Source organism: Saimiri boliviensis, chromosome 1 (genome assembly GCF_048565385.1).
Source record: "Saimiri boliviensis isolate mSaiBol1 chromosome 1, mSaiBol1.pri, whole genome shotgun sequence".
In the NCBI taxonomy this organism is placed as follows: Eukaryota; Metazoa; Chordata; class Mammalia; order Primates; family Cebidae; genus Saimiri; species Saimiri boliviensis.
This window is the reverse complement of record NC_133449.1, coordinates 68,713,887-68,730,654: the sequence shown is the minus strand read 5'-3', so window position 1 is coordinate 68,730,654 and position 16,768 is coordinate 68,713,887. Positions and strand designations below refer to the sequence as shown.

Below are 16,768 nucleotides of genomic sequence, written 5' to 3'. Positions count from 1 at the left end.
ACTCAGGAAGTTGAGACAGCAGAACCAGTTGAGCCCAGGAGGCAAAGGTTGCAGGGAGCTGAGGTTGCATCATTGCACTCCAGCCTGGGTGACAAGAGCAGGACTCAATCTGAAAAAAAAAAAAAAAAAAAAAAAAAAGGAAACAAAACTACTTAGCTGTGCTTGGTGGCAGGCGCCTATAATCCCAGCTACTCAGGAGGCTGAGGCAAGAGAATCACTTGAACCTGGGAGGCAGAGGTTGCAGTTAGCCAAGATTGTGCCATTGCACTCCAACCTGGGTGACAAGAGCAAAACTCTACCTTAAAAAAAAAAAAAAAAGATTGTACGTAAAATGTTTGCAGTCTTAGCAAATTTGATTCTATCATTTGTAACATCTTCTCTCTCATGTGTACGATTTTGGATTTTGAACTTTTATCTCTTGGAATACTTATGGGAATGCGTTTAGGCTTGTGTTTAAAGAACATTCCTCCAGAGAGGATTTGGGTTTGCTTTTGCCAAATGCATGGGGAAAATATCAACTTGGGATCACTGTAAAATAAATTCCCAGTTTGAGGCTTTTCAGTTCATACAGGCAGGGCAAACTTCTACATAAAACCTGCACAGGAAGTAGATGTGATAAGGAATTCCCATGGAAGACTTCTCCCATTCACCACTATCAAAGCTGAAGACTGCAGTTTTCCTTATCATGTCCATCTCTGATAAACTCTTGCCAATAGTATTATTTTCTACTTTGCACAGACTTCCCACCTTTCTCCAGTCCATGTCTACTTCCTGTCCCCCATATGCTGTCTGTTAAAATGGAAAGATCTAGTCTCTAAGAGCAGATGTCCCCGCCAGTGTAAACAGCAGCTGCAGTACTTGCTACTTCTCTAACTAGTGTTTTCTTACTTTTTGCTTCTGAGAATTTCTTGACAACTCACCTATGTGATTAAACAGAGGAATTGTTTTCTTTCACATTTTTATCCATCACTATTTTCTGTTCTGGGAACTTCTATAGGTTAGCTAGCCTACCATATTGCCAGAAATTCCCCATATATATGACCCCCAGCTTACATACAAGAATGGGAGAGGTAGGGAGGTTTCTCAATCTTACTAACAGAGAGAAGCAGCAAAAAGTTCTGGCAAAAAAAAAAAAAAAATTCTAGCAAAAAAAAAAATCACAAACTACTTAGGTGCTAGATGACATCAAAGAGAACATAAAATGGGTAATGGAAAATGTATGTATTAATATGTACAATATATCTATTTGTATATAGCTATGTATATATTTATATAAGCTATGGACACTTGACAAAGGCCTTAGTAGCAATGCGTAATTATCTTTCCCTATTTGGTATATACACATTTATGTCTACTAATCAACTTTTCCTCTCTCCCCTTCCAATTACTCTAACACTACAGTAATCCTTCCTTATCCACAATTTCACTTTCCATGGCTTGAGTTACCAGCAGTCACCACAGTCTGAAAATATTAAACAGAAAATTTTAGATGTAAACAACTCGTAAGTTTTGAGTCAGGGTCTCACTCCGGCACCCAGGCTGGAGTGCCGTAGTGCAATCATGGCTCACTGCAGCCTTCAATTCCTGGACTCAAGCAATCCTCCCACCTCAGCCTCCTGAGTAGCTGGGACTACAGGTACATGCCACCACACCTGATTTTTTTCCTTTCTGTAGAGATGGGGTCTTGCTATGTTTGCCCAGACTGGTCTCAAACTCCTGGCCTCATGCAATTTTCCCGCCTTGGTCTCCCAAAGTGTAGGAGATTACAAGCATGAGCAACCATGCCTGGCTTCAATTAAGTTTTAGATTGCATGCCATCTGAGTAACATGATGAAAGCTTGAGCTGTCCCATCCAGGACATGAATCACCCCTATGTCCAGTGTCTCTACCCATTATACGCTACCTGCCCATTAATCACTTAGTAGCTATCTCAGTTATCAGATTTTTCAAAAACCAGTATAAACAGTGATTGGTACTATCTGCGGTTTCACTGGGGTTCTTGGAATATATCCCCTGTGGACAAGAGGGGATGTCTGCCTATAAGATTTTTATATCAAGGGAGGTTGTGATTAAGCAAGAGGAATAGTATCACACAGAAATGGATAGAACAATTTGTGAAACTTCTGATCTCCTCAGGAAGAGAGTAAGTGTGTCTTCATTTCAACAGGAATAGCTGCTGCATGACAGGCAGAATCATGATATTCTTTCTCTTTGGAAATTTAAACATGATTTCAAGGGTGAGTATAGATGTATATTGCAAAGGGTGAAATGTGCTGGACAGTGTCTGCTGAATATTCTGTACTATCCCCACCCTTCTACTGGATACGTGTCCACAGAGATCAATTAGATTTCACATCTGAGTACCATTTATATACAATTTGGAAAGGAAAGGAAAGAGAAGCAGGAGTAGCCTACGGTGGTAACCACAATCAGGCTAACAGGCATCAGACAGCTGGTAAGCCCAATTTTCATGTAAATCCCTTCCTACTGGAAACGACAACAGTGATTTCTGATTTCTTGACCAAACTCTAACTCGGCAGGTAAAGGCACTAAAAATAATAATAAGGAATATAAATGCTATTTGAAGTATAACTTAGGTTAGTAAGTATTCTATTAAGCAACTACTGTGGTGAAATCATTGTGCCCAGGCACTAACGTGTATGTCATTTAGGCAGAGTCCATTTTTCCCCAAGTACTGCTCATGGACCAGTGTCCCCATTACACTGGACAGCACAAGGTAAGAGAGGAGAATTGCAAGAGGTGGCTATTACATTTTGTGAATGTAACAATTCTTAAATAATGATCCAAGTTTTGAGGCATCCTATTTGGGCAAAAGCCAAGCCATGGTTAGGTTCTTTAATTTTAAAAATAGTAAAATTGACTGGCGCAGTGGTTCATGCCTGTAATCCCAGCACTGTGGGAGGCCGAGGCAGAGGGATCACATAGGCTGAGTTGGGGGACCAGCCTGGATAACATGGTGAGACCCTGTCTCTGCAAAAAAAAAAAAAAAAAAAATTAGCTGTGTGTACTGGAGCACACCTGTGGTCCCAACAACTTGGAAGGCTGAGGTGGGAGGATAGCTTGAGCCTAGGAGGTCAAGGCTGCAGTGAGCTATGATCATGCCACTGCCTTCCAGCCTGGTTAACAGGGAGAGACCCTTTCTCAAAATAGTAATAATTTTTAAAAATCAGCCCTATCTTCTGATAGAAGTAGGAATACACCAACTATACAAATCTGTCCCTGCTAAGAAAACAAAAATAATTTAAATTCCAAGTATTATGTCAGCAAAGTCAATTCTGTAGTAAGAGGCCAGCATATTTTCCCCACTTGAAGCACCAAAAAAAGACTACATATATGAAAAAGTTCCTAAATTATTTTTTCTCAAATAAATGCTCTAAACTTTAGTAACACCACATAGGTCCAAGTTAACAACCAAGAACAATATATAGAAATCTACAAAGATTCCTGATAGTGCCTAGATTTCTATGGAGCAGCAATAAAAGTAAATTAATAATAAGATATTGGATTTACATTTTATTCAAAGGATAAATACAAAATTAAAGAGAGTTCAAATTCAAAGCAAATATACTTGATATTTCAAAACAATTCTACATAGAAAGTACAATAGGAAAAAATCCAAAAGCCCCCATAAATTAGAGTGGCTAGACACATTCAAGTCTAGCAGAAACTCGGAATTTAATGCAATGCTATGTCTCTTGCCTAGAAACTAAAGCCTTCATTGTCTCAGATATCTTCCATCTCCTTATGGGCATTACTTGAAGACAATCATGAATGGGGCTTTTCAATTAACTTGCCATATAGTAAAACACCAATGACAGATGCCACACTGGAATGAGAACAATGTCACCTAAAACGGAGCCACTGGCAGAAATAAAAACTAGTGATACTGATAACCTCTAGATCTCTGCAGATGTTTAGAGTACTGTACAATCTTAAATTACTGGATATCAACCTTCGAGTCTCACAAACAAGAATGTACTAGTTAAGAACCAAGGAGTTATAGCCAGTTCACAATACTGTTTCCTTCACTTGCCCTTTAGGTATAATGGATATGGAATTCTCAATAAGTGTTACATGCTTTGGGAATTCTGGCAATTTTCCTTTCATGACCTCCCTATACTTATTTCCATTTCAAAACAGACTAAACTGAGAGGCAAAAATTGACTCCCAAAGATCCAAAGGGTATACAATACCTGTCAAATCTGATATGTCTGGGCAGGGTGCAGTGGCTCACGTCTGTAATCCCAGCACTTTGGAAGGCCAAGGTGGGCGGATCACTTGAGGTGACGAGTTTGAGACCAGCCTGGCCAACATGGTGAAACCCCATCTCTACTAAAAATACAAAAATTAGCTGGGCATGGTGGTGGGCACCTGTAATCCCAGCTACTTGGAAGGCTGAGGCATGAGAATCACTTGAACCCAGGAGGCAGAGGTTGTAGTGACCCGATATGATGCCACTGCACCCCAGCCTGGGTAACAGAGCAAGACTCCACCTCAAGAAAAAAATTGTTATGTCTGTGAGTTCCATTATAATAACTTATTTCACGGTTCTGTTTTTTGGACTGTTGGATGCTACTAAATTCTTCAGCAAACTGCAGAAATTAAAAGCATATTAAAATATGCCAGTTGTTTTCATTCTAATAAGCACAATCTTTTTAATTTTATAAATAGGGAAGCCAACTGATAAATGAATTGGAAGGGAATAACTCTAATTCTATCCAGAGAGGATTTCTCTAATTGCTTATAAGCTCCCTAATTGGATTTGAGTCCATATTTTCAGTTACACATCTACACTTCATATTCAAGACCTCCTAGAGTATAAAAAGGGAAGTATGGCTACATAAAAACATTCTCTATGAGAAGATACATAAGTAAACCTTGGAATTTGAGTCAATGAATTGTGTTAATATGAAGTTCACAAATGTGCCTTTTCAACCTTGGAAATAATCTGTTGTATTCATGCTAACCAAAAAATAATAATAAAATTATTATATATATACTACCCTGAAGGGGTCAGCTGATTAAATAACTTACAACCTAGAACTTTTCTGTGTACTCTCACAAGATTAAGTTTGTAACTCCAGGATGCTTGTTAAGCTACTAAACCTCCTACAGCATCTTTTTAAAAAATGAAGGAAAACTAATAATCTTTGATTAATGAGAGAAACTTAACCTTTACTTTTTTCTCTCATCCAAACAAGTTAAAGAATTTACTTTTTGGGCCAGGCGCGGTGGCTCAAGCCTGTAATCCCAGCACTTTGGGAGGCCGAGGCGGGTGGATCACGAGGTCAAGAGATCGAGACCATCCTGGTCAACATGGTGAAACCCTGTCTCTACTAAAAATACAAAAAATTAGCTGGGCATGGTGGCGTGTGCCTGTAATCCCAGGTACTCAGGAGGCTGAGGCAGGAGAATTGCCTGAACCCAGGAGGCGGAGGTTGCGGTGAGCCGAGATCGTGCCATTGCACTCCAGCCTGGGTAACAAGAGCGAAACTCTGTCTCAAAAAAAAAAAAAAAGAATTTACTTTTCTCTAAATGCCACTTCAATGAAAAGCAGCTGCTTAATTTTTAGGGAAATCATTTCTTGGCTTTTAGCAAGCACTCAGTACTTACTGAGAGCGAAGTGGGAAGAATTTAAAGAAAACTGTTCACTAGAAGTAAAGCTGAATTTTATGTCAAAAATGTAGGCTTTGGAAAAAATGACACGCTAGTGGGGCAGCCTTAGGCTCTGCTGCAGAAGAAGACAGAGGGAGAGGCAAAGGAGAGAGAAACACAGAGAGAGACCAAAGACTGGGCTGATCTATAAGCAGGCAAAACAGTACATCTATCAATTCAAATCACTCTGCCATAACTGTCTCCTGAAAAACAAAGCAAGTGCCATAACCACTAGGGATAGACTCTACCTTGCCGTTCATAAAAGGATTCTGTAAGGGAATCTTTGCTTTATAATTAAGAGTGCCAGATATTACGGAAACTTTAGACTGTCTTGCTACAGAAACTTTAGATTATCCTTCTTTTGCAACTATCAATTCACTTAAAAATTTTAATCATTGCATATCCCGTAAACTTCCTATAGACAACGTATTACTGCAAAATGTTTAAAAAGATGTGAAAAAATATCTATGGAGTGTGGTATCAGAAAGGGCAGAGCCTTTGTTTTATCTAGTGATTCTTTCCCAAACTGAGAAGTTGGGGTAAAGACGTGGCTTTTTTGGTAATATTTAGGCAGTGATTTCTTATTCTTAAAATCAACAATAACAAATAAAGTTTTGACATCAGAAATATTCACAACTAAAGTAGACATTGAATACATTCTTAGTACAATACAATTTTTAACATGACTACAAATATATAGACGCTTCAAATATTAGCAAATTGCCTCAAAATGAAATTCTAAGCAAGTTTTTGGTAATTTATTCACAGTTCAGGCTTAGTCACTGGACTTAACAAGACTCGGGGAAGAAATGACCAACTGGCTCAGTAAAGTAAATATTCATTTCAAAAACACAAAACTGAAACAAAGCAAAGATGATTCTAAAATTTCCACCTCACAAGAAGTGTAATTTAAACAAATACCAAAAGCTTTATTTAAGCAAAAACACATTCAACCACAGAACATTCAAAAATCTAACAGAATCATTTCTACATTCATTCTGAAAACAGTGTAGTAAGAAAGGTAATTTGAGAATTTCCAAAGATGTTCTCGTTAGCCATTATTTATGGCATACTACATAACATTTTGATATCAAGCTATTACAGACTTAAAAGTTAATATGGCATAATTTTACAATCGTGCTTTCACTATGATTTTTAACCTTGGATATTACTGGTTTGAAGCTAATATTATCAGTCTTATTGGTTGTAACTGTCACACATCTGAAGATATGTTTAAATTCATCAAGCTAGGAAGTTATCAAAATATTAACAATTTTTAAGTATAGTGAGAAAAAAAACTGATTTAAATGTTAACATTTCTAAACTTGAGACTTTAACAATACAAAAAAAGTAATCTGAAACCTGTTTCCATGGATAAAACACTCTGCCAGGTATTCTTGAACACAAAATTTACTAAATATGTTAATATCATAAAATGAAAATATCACACTCCTTTCAATTTCTTTGGCCTTCACAAATTCAATGTGAACTATGATCCTTTTCAATAATACTTTTCAATGGCATTGTGCTTCTTTAGAAAAATCACCTACGTTGTAGCATACAATAGTTAACATTAGTTATTTTATTGCTATGGTATATCCTAAATTTTTTTAAAAGGAGAAAAAAATCAACCCAAAGAACTTTTTAAAATGTTTGTTAAAGCAAACATTTCATTTGGTTTTCTTTCTTTAAAGAATAATAGAAATAAATGTCAGAGGAGTATTACTAAGGAGCCCCCCCCTCCACAAAAAAAAAAAAAAAGACTCCTGTCCTCCCATCCTCAGAACTCAGGACAAGACATCTGTATTCAAAAAAATAAAACAATCTCATCTCAGAAACTACCTCCTGTGAAACCTAACAGAGAAAATCTGTATTAGCTCTCTTAACCAACAGCCCCATCTGCACATCACCAAACGTCAGTTCCCTTTGGGTAGCAGTAATACTTGTTTTTCATCTTTGCGTATTAAGGACTGTTGTAACAGATTTATGGGCCATTTACAGCTCACTTCCCAAATACCTTTCACTTCTTAAAAACACAATATATCCCCAAACATGGATCACTATTCAAGTAAAAAAAATCACTCACTCACAGCACTTTAACAACCCACCTCCACTCCATCTTCCCATTATCTCACCCTGTGCCTTCCAGTGAACCTAGTCTTTGCTAGTGATGAGCCAATAAGGGGAGAAATACTGCTTTAAAGATGATGTAATTTTCAATGCCTGCCACAGTGACTTGCCCGTAATAGGTATTAATACTTGTTGACATAGTTATAATAACCTAAAAATAGTGAACATTAATTTTTCTATGTAAAATTAATGTTCACTATTTTTAGGTTATTATATTATGGCATATAATTTTTTAAAAAAAAGATTGAAAAATTGATTGCAATGTAATAATCATTTACTGGGCCACATGCTAAATGGCAGACATGTTCCCCTGCCTAAAAAGGGCTCAGAGGGTAAGGATCTCTCCGTTATATCTGAGTGAATTAAAACTTTAAATGTATTACAAGAAAAAACTTTGTATATGAAGAACTTATGTAGAGTATCTTTTTTGAAAAATCAGATTTTCTTATCCTGTATTACACTGGTTTTAACTGGGCAAGCTCACTTAGTGGTTTGCCTCACTACAATGTCTCTTTTGTGTTAAGAACTAATTTATAAAAGCATTTAAAAAACACTACATCAAATAGGATAGAAAGCAAGAAGACAGGAGAGAGAGGAGAAACCATGTTTTTTGTTTTGAGTAAGGAGGGTCTCACTCTGTCACTGAAGCTAGAGCACAGTGGCACAATCACAGCTCACTGCAGTCTCCACCTCCCATGCTCAAGTGATCCTCCCATGTAAGCATCCCAAATTGCTGGGACTACAGGTGCAAGCCACCAGGTACAGCCAACTTTTTTAAAAAATTTTTGTAGATACCAGGTGTCACCATGTTGCTCAGGCTGTTCTCAAACTCTTGGGCTTAAGTGACCCTCCCACCTAGGCCTCCCGAAGTGCAGGCTGGTATTACAGGCTGAGCCACTGCACCCAGCAGATAATCCATGTTTGTTTGGAAAATATCACTTCTTTGTTCTTAATTTTGGTTTTTGATATTCAGTTTAGCACTTACACTAGCTTTCAGTATGTTGTGTGTGTACACATGTGCTTTAATGAAAGACACACACAGAGGGAGAGACATAGAGATTATGCACACTAATGACTGATTTCACTTATTGGTTTTAACTTAGAATGCTGAATCAAACTTTAAACTATAAGAAATGCTACAGGTTGGGCACAGTGGCTCATGCCTGTAATCGCAGTGCTCTGGGAGGCCAAGGCGGGTGGATCACTTGAGGTCAAGAGTTTGAGACCAGCCTGGCCAACATGGTGAAACCCCATATCTACTAAAAACACAAAAATTAGCCAGGTGTGGTGATACACACCTTTAACCTCTACTACTCAGGAAGCTGAGACAGAAGAATTGCTTGAACTCAGGAGGCAGAGGTTGCAACGAGCCAAGACTGCATCACGGCCCTTCAGCCTGGATGACAGAGTGAGATTGTTCAAAAAAAAAGAAAAGAAAAAGAAATGCTACAAACCCACACAAATCATATTTATTAATATACCAAAGAGAAGAAAAGACACTATACACACATTTAAACTCGCTGACTTACAAAAAATAATCTTAGAAACAATTAAAGTAGATTAATATAGCTATAATAGCTATATATAAGTAATATAAATAGTAACCCTATTTTATTCTTAAAAAGATCAGGTTTCTAGTCACCATCTATGAAAGTCCTTCCAAATTACCTCAAAATACACCAAATCTTTCTCTAACCCTAATACACAAGCAGAAATCTATGCTTCTCCGGCAACAGCAATAGCTATTAGAAAATCTTAACCTCACCGAGAAGTTCAAACACCAAAAAACAGAAAGGAAAAGACTTAGCTTACTTAACTAATTGTGCTATTAAATAGTTCGCCTTCACAATTTAAAAGTAAAAACCTTTGAAAAAGAAGAACTTAACCAAAAACAAACGCACTCTCCTATAGCCCCGAAGATCTGGCCAGAAAAGCTCCATGAAGAAATTATTACTCACGATTTTGGGGGTATCTAATAATAACATTCTACTTTAAATATTTTAATCCAAATTGTCAACTTCCATTTCTGACACCCACAAGCTGAACATACCCCAGTATTATTCTATTTATATCTTCTTTATTCCTAAGTATATTTCAGGAGAAGAGCACAGAAAATACAGAGAAAAAATACCTAGGATGTAATATGAAATTTGGTGCCTTTCAGTGTAGAGCATACATACCTTTTTCTGAGCCTAGCCTACCACATATACTTACAGGAAAATGATGAGGTCAACGACTTGCACATCTTCCAAACAATTGCAAATAACTTCCAAACTGGCATTAAGGGACTAGTTTTACACAACAATGCAGTGAAGGAAAGTTAAAATTAACTATAGGAAATTCTTCCTTGCAACAAAGTTGAAAAGAATACTGAATATATCAATATTAATGTAATAGCAGCTCTGTGTTGTGATTTTAAAGAAAAGATAAAATTATATCATTCAGAAGTCATTTTAAAAATAAAAGACTAAAGATACAAGGAAATAAAAACCAATTTTAGGAGATGAAAACAAAAGAAGTAGAACACCCAACATGTACATATCTCATCTTCAAATTTAAAATCATATTGTCAGTTGTCCAAAGCAGCTCAAATTTAAAGTTTGTGCTATAAAACTGTGCAAATATGTTAAGGATTGGAGACCACCAATGCACTACTATATTTTGCTTCCTAAATTTCCTCCATCTATAGGTAACAAACAGCAAGTCTGAGAAACTAAGGCTAACCAAACTTAGATATAAATCCTACGAAGAAATTTTTTCAGTTTTAAGTTTTAGAGTTTGATTTAAAAACAAAACAGAAACAAATTTCAAAATAAATCACATCTCCTCTTTATATAACTTCACAAAACCTTCCCTAACTGTCCAAATACAAGCATACACTGCCACTGGCTTTAGATATTCCAATTAAATGCATTACTCTCATTGGTCTGAATGAAGTATAGTGGAACAAGTACCAATTATTTTAGAAACATACTGTGTTCTCAGATTGAAGTGGAGGGTCCAGAAATGCAACACCCAGCATTCTTTAAAGAAAATAATGGCTAAAATCTTTCTGATACAAATTCCAATGTAGATTCCATTATTCAAAGTCCTCCACAAATTACTGGAAAAATATAAGAGGTACCTTCACAAAAATCACATATCGAGTGGAATAATTATAACTGATATATAAATAAGGATTTACTTAAAAAAGGCTTCAAGGGATGATATTTTAAATCAAGGTTTTAAATACAAAAGGTGTCTTGTGTTGCTTAATCGTACAGAGTTTCATACATTTTTTTATATTCTTCACTCTACAGTCACAGATTTGGCAAGATTCCGTGGGAAATCAACCTGGAAAAAAAAAAAAAAGCAAGATTTGAGAGATTATACAGACTGGGGAAGGGGGTGGTTGCTATAAGCAAATTATTTTTGTTTATAAAAACAGAAAACAGTATGTTAATTAACCATCTTTATTACAGACTACAAAGAATTAGATTAGAAAACATAACCACATAATGGTCCTGAAAAAAACTGAAATTGGTTAGGAAAAAGCATTCTAAAGGTGCCAGTTCACACAGAAAGAGGTACTGTGGTCCCCTACAGAAGTACTAGCCCTCATAAGGGACACTAAAAACAAAAACACAGTGTTTTGGTTGCCACAATGACTGAGAAATCAGGAATGCTAAAAAGTCTCCAATGTGTGGGAAAGTTCCAAACAACAAAGAATTGTCCTGCTAAATGCCAGTAGCTGCCCTATTAAGTGACATGGAGTTACAGTAAGAAAACAGGTGGAGATTCCTCAAGGTGATTCACAATCTTGGAGGTGAAACCCAAGGTATCTTCAAGTTCTATGGGTAAGATAATGTTGTGATGTAACCTACAAATTGGACCATGAAAATTTAACAGGTGACAGATACATATTTGATAGATTTCTCAAACACCATTGCTAAAAATTTAGGAGAAAAAAATCAGAATGTATCCAAGTAAAAAACATCCCAAGATTTCTGCAGTGGTAGATGACTTACATCATAGCCTCTCAGCACAGCAAGGTGGAAAGCCAGCAACTGCAAAGGGATCACACTGAGAATGCCCTGCAAGCAGTCCACCGAGTGGGGCACCTTGATAGTTCTTTTTGTGTTCTTAATGGTCTCAGTATCCTCCTTATCACAAATTACCACAGGGCGCCCCTAGGAAAGAAAATCACACACATACATAACACCACTGGTAGGCAAAGGCAGGGCTATAGTTTATGAATGTGCAAAAACTGCACTGTGTAATCCATATGCAACCTGACTGACAGACTTCTTTAAATTCCTATGTAGTAAATCTGATTGTTAGTACTTACAGTCAAAGAAACAGAAGCTTTATGGGATCTGGTAATTTGTTTAAACTCATGCAACTAAGAAATACCAGGCTTAGGACTTGAATGCAGGTTTGCCTAACTTCAAACCTCAAGCTCATCACTACTACATTGTGCTTAGGGAATATAATATCTTTTAGAATTTATATATAAAGCCAACTGACCTGAAGAAAACTCAGTAATATTAAAATAAAACCTAGATGTTAGATTTCCCCTGTAATATATCATGTGTATGTTTTTTGTTTTGTTTTTTTGCAATTTTACTTTAATTTTTTTTTTTTTTTTTTTGAGACATAGTCTTGATCGCCACACTGGAGTGCAGTGGTGCAATCCTGGCTCACTGCAACTTCCGTTTTCCGGTTTCAAGTAATTCTCCTGCCTCAGCCTCCCGAGTAGCTGCGACTACAGGCATGCACCACCACGCCCAGCTAATTTTTTGTATTTTTAGTAGAAACGGGGTTTCACCATGTTGGCCAAAATGGTCTCAATCCCTTGACCTCACGATCCTCTTGCCTCGGCCTCCCAAAGTGCTGGGATTACAGGTGTGAGCTGCTGCATCCGGACTTTTTTCAATTTTATTTACTTTTTTAGAGATAGGGTCTCACTACTTTACCCAGGCTGTACTCAAACTCCTGGGCTCAAGTGATCCTCCTGCCTAAGTCCACAGAGTAGCTGGGACTACAGTCACGTGCCACTCCCAGCTGAAACATATATTTAAAAATATTTTAAAATACATTGTGAAATATTTTATAAGTATTAAATTAAAAGGGAGCAGCAGCATATGTTCACTGAAAGAAGATAGGATGTAGAGACCAAGACCTCAGTTCTGGTTTGGTTCTGCCCAGTATGAGATCTATGGCCTTGGTCTTCTGAAAACTCTAAGTATCTGGGTTGGGCATGGCAGCTCACACCTATAATCCTAGCACTTTGGGAGGTTGAGGTGGGTGGATCAGTTGAGGTCAGGAGTTTGAAACCAGCCTGGCCAACATGAAACCCCATCTCTACTAAAAATACAATATTAGCCAGGCATGGTGGTATTCACGTGTAATCCCAGCTACTTGGGAGGCTGAGGCAGAAGAATCACTGGAACCCAGGAGGCGGAGCTTGCAGTGAGCCAAGATTGTACCACTGCACTCTAGGCTGGCCAACAGAGCAAGACTGTCTCAAAAAAAAAAAAAAAAAACCCTCCAAGTATCTGATTCCTCACACATAAACCTCAAAGGCTGTATTATAAAGTAAATGAGTTAACACATGTAAACATGTTTTGCAAGTCATTCAAATAAGCGAGCGTAACTGCCCTCTTTGATCCCCAAGGTGTACTCACAGTCCCCCGAATTACCTGCCGAGCAACCACTTGCTGAAGAGCATTCTGACACTTGGCGTAAGTGTGATCTCTCATGATGATCATGATCACAGGCATCAACTTATCCACCAAAGCCAGAGGGCCGTGTTTCAATTCACCAGCAAGGATGCCTTCAGAGTGCATGTAAGTAATTTCTTTGATTTTCTAATAGGAAAGAACCAGATATGTCTTCAGTCCACTTTTCAAAAATCTATCTTTAAGAAAATATTATACAAAGCATCTGATATGTCAAGCCACTGTCTATTTATCCAAAGGTATTAAAGGACCACTGATCTATAAATATATCTAACAAGTTAATAGATAACTATTTCTGTAAGATCAACAAGTAACTGGAAGTTTTAAAGCTCTACAAGGACTTTTTAAAGATTTTAGATTATCACGAACATATTCATATTTCTTGGTAACTCTTCTCCCTCTTGCTTCATGTTTAACCTCAATTAAAATAACTTTTTTTGGCCAGGCGTGGTGGCTCACACCTGTAATTCCAACACTTTGGGAGGCCAAGACAAGTAGATCACAAGGTCAGGAGATTGAGACCATCCTGGTTAACACAGTGAAACTCCATCTCTACTAAAAATTTAAAAGAAATTAGCTGGGTGTGGTGACACGTACCTGCAGTCCCAACTACTTAGGAGGCTGAGGCAGGAGAATCACTTGAACCCAGGAGGCAGAGATTGCAGTGAGCTGAGATTGCACCACTGCACTTCTGCATGGGTGACAGAGTAAGACTCTGTCTCAAAAAAAAAAAAAAAAGTTCTGAGATGCAGTCTCAGTCTGTCACCCAGGCTGGAGCGCAATGGTATAATCTTGGCTCACTGCAACCTGTGCCTCCTAGGTTCAAGTGGTCCTCCTGCCTCAGTCTCCCACGTAGCTGGGATTACAGGCATGTGCTACCACATCCAGCTAATTTTTTTGTAATATTAGTAGAGATGGGGTTTCACCATGTTGGCCAGGCTGGTCTCGAACTCCTGACTTCAAGTGATCCACCTGCCACATCCTCCCAAAGTGCTGGGATTATAGACATGAACTGCTATGTCCAGCCTGACCTCAATTAAATTTAAATTTTTTATCTAGAGAACTTAATCTTTATTCATATTTGAACAAATTAACCAAAGTTACTTGCAAAATCCAAGTTTATCGTGCTAAAATATACTCTTTTTGATTTTCACTTTTGAGCAGAGCTCTCTGTTGCACTTTTTTAAAGTAAACAAACCACGATGAATAAATACAGAAGCACTTTTAAAAGTTCTACCTATTTCATTCATTTAATGTAAAAGAATAACTATGTGCCAGTTCTGCAAGTCAATGGACTAATATTAATTAGAACTGAGAAAACTTACCAGTGCCCCTTCAAGACAAGTCGCATAATGATAGCCTCGTCCCATTATCAGAACTGATTTCTGATGATAAAGTTCTGTTGCTAGTTTCTGAATTTCATCATCCATACTCAGTACTTCCTTAATCAAATCTAAGAATATTAGCAAAAGAAGACAGTAAACCAAACAAATAAAATAACAATATGTTGGTAGCAACCAACAAAAGACCAGTGTTTCTATTCCTCTGTGCTATTAGTGAGTTTTTTTTAATATACTGGAGCAAAAGCAGAAAGATCTTACTGAATAAATAGCTACAAGCCACAGCTTGAGAACTTCACCTATCACCACTCCCTGAGAAAACAGAAGTATAATATGTGAATATCTTTGTACCAGGCAGCCGTTTCAATCCAAGCATGATCTCTTTGCGTCTTTCTTGCATGGAGATCCTGTCATCACACATCATAAGGGCAAACATCACAAGGGATACAAACTGGCTAGTATAAGCCTGAAACATCACAAAAAAGCAGGAGAATTAGTTGCAGTTACATCTTAAGAATTTAGAACTTTTAATTTTAAAAAGCTGAAAATAAAATTCCCATTGGTTTTATAGTATACATTATCCATCTTTTTTTTCCCCCTTTTTTTTGTTTGGTTATTTTTTATCCATTTTTTAAAACTACGTTAGGGCTGAGCATGGTAGCTCACGCAGGTCATCTCAGCACTTTGGGAGGCCAGGGCAGGTGTACTGCTTGAGCTTAGGAGTTCGAGACTAGCCTGGGCAACATGACGAAACCCCATTTCTACAAAAAAAAAAACACAAAAATTATCTGGGTGTGGTGGTGCACATCTGTGGTTTCAGCTACTTAGGAGGATTGCTTAAGCCCAGGAGGCAGAGGTTGCAGTGAGCCAGGATCATACTACTGCACTGCAGCCTGGGACAGAGGGAGACCCTGTCTCCAAAAAACAAAAATAAAACTAAATATAAAATTAAATAAATAAATCTACCTTAGTAACAGTGAATGAACCAGAACTTGGGAAATCTATCACTATTCTCCTTTTCTGAATCTTGAACAAATGACTTAACCTTTATTTCTTAGATACAAAAGCAAAACCCCTTATAATCCATTGAATGCTTATAAAATTCCTAATACCCCTAAGAAAGAAAGGAAAAGATGAGTTGAGTAAATCACTATGTGCCTAACCAAATTTAGTTTTTGGTGTAAGTCAAAAGGCAAGTGCTTGAAAAACTCTCCTTGGGGTACTCACACTGGTATTGTTGGATTTTTTTTTAATTGCTCTTTGATTTTCACCTTTGCCTATTGCCTGTTCCTCACTTCCAGTTTTATTTTTTAAGTTTGTCATTAAAAAAAAAAAAGTTCAATTGTAGAAAAGTAAATAGAAATAATAATCTTTTATCTGTTAATTAAAATAATTACATTAATTATATGCTATTAATAACATTTATGAATACTGCCTTATAGTTTTTACTGTTTTAATTTTCTTTACATAGTTAAGAAAATTAATTATTAGCAGGTACAATTTTAGAACTTGCTTTCACTCCTAATTAATAGTACAAGTGTATTCCCAAGACTGAACTATGTCAAATTACATTACAACCTTGAAGTAGTTTTCATCTCTTTAGGCCTCAGACACCTCATCTGTTAAATGCACATGACATACTTATAAGATTAACATGAGAATTAAATGAGACAAATGTAAAACATTCAGTTCTGTATAATGCCTGATATATAAGCTCAAAATGTACTACAAATGTTATGGATGACAGATTGAACTAAATGACAATTATTTTCTTAGGATGCAAAATTGTACATATTTTTAAATTTGCAGTCCAACTGCCAAGACTGTTTTCATTCTTTGTGAATGTGAGATGTGCCTGTTTCATTGCATACTATAAAATACTGAGAATTATCTTTTTAGCAA

The 16,768-nt window shown here is 37.0% G+C and overlaps 1 protein-coding gene across 2 annotated transcripts in view; it reads right to left on the bottom strand.

Moving 5' to 3' along the window:
- Positions 1-3,521: 3,521 nt before the first annotated feature.
- GFPT1 (glutamine--fructose-6-phosphate transaminase 1) overlaps positions 3,522-16,768 on the bottom strand; it is a 66,174-nt gene continuing 52,927 nt past the window's right edge. For both annotated transcript variants that reach the window (XM_010333513.3, XM_003922663.4), the window contains 5 exons: positions 15,218-15,332; positions 14,852-14,979; positions 13,488-13,655; positions 11,814-11,975; positions 3,522-11,139 (listed from right to left, as the gene is read on the bottom strand). In XM_010333513.3, coding sequence (XP_010331815.1) covers positions 11,095-11,139; positions 11,814-11,975; positions 13,488-13,655; positions 14,852-14,979; positions 15,218-15,332 — 618 coding nt within the window. In that variant the 3' untranslated portion in view covers positions 3,522-11,094. The remainder of the gene's footprint in view (positions 11,140-11,813; positions 11,976-13,487; positions 13,656-14,851; positions 14,980-15,217; positions 15,333-16,768) is intronic.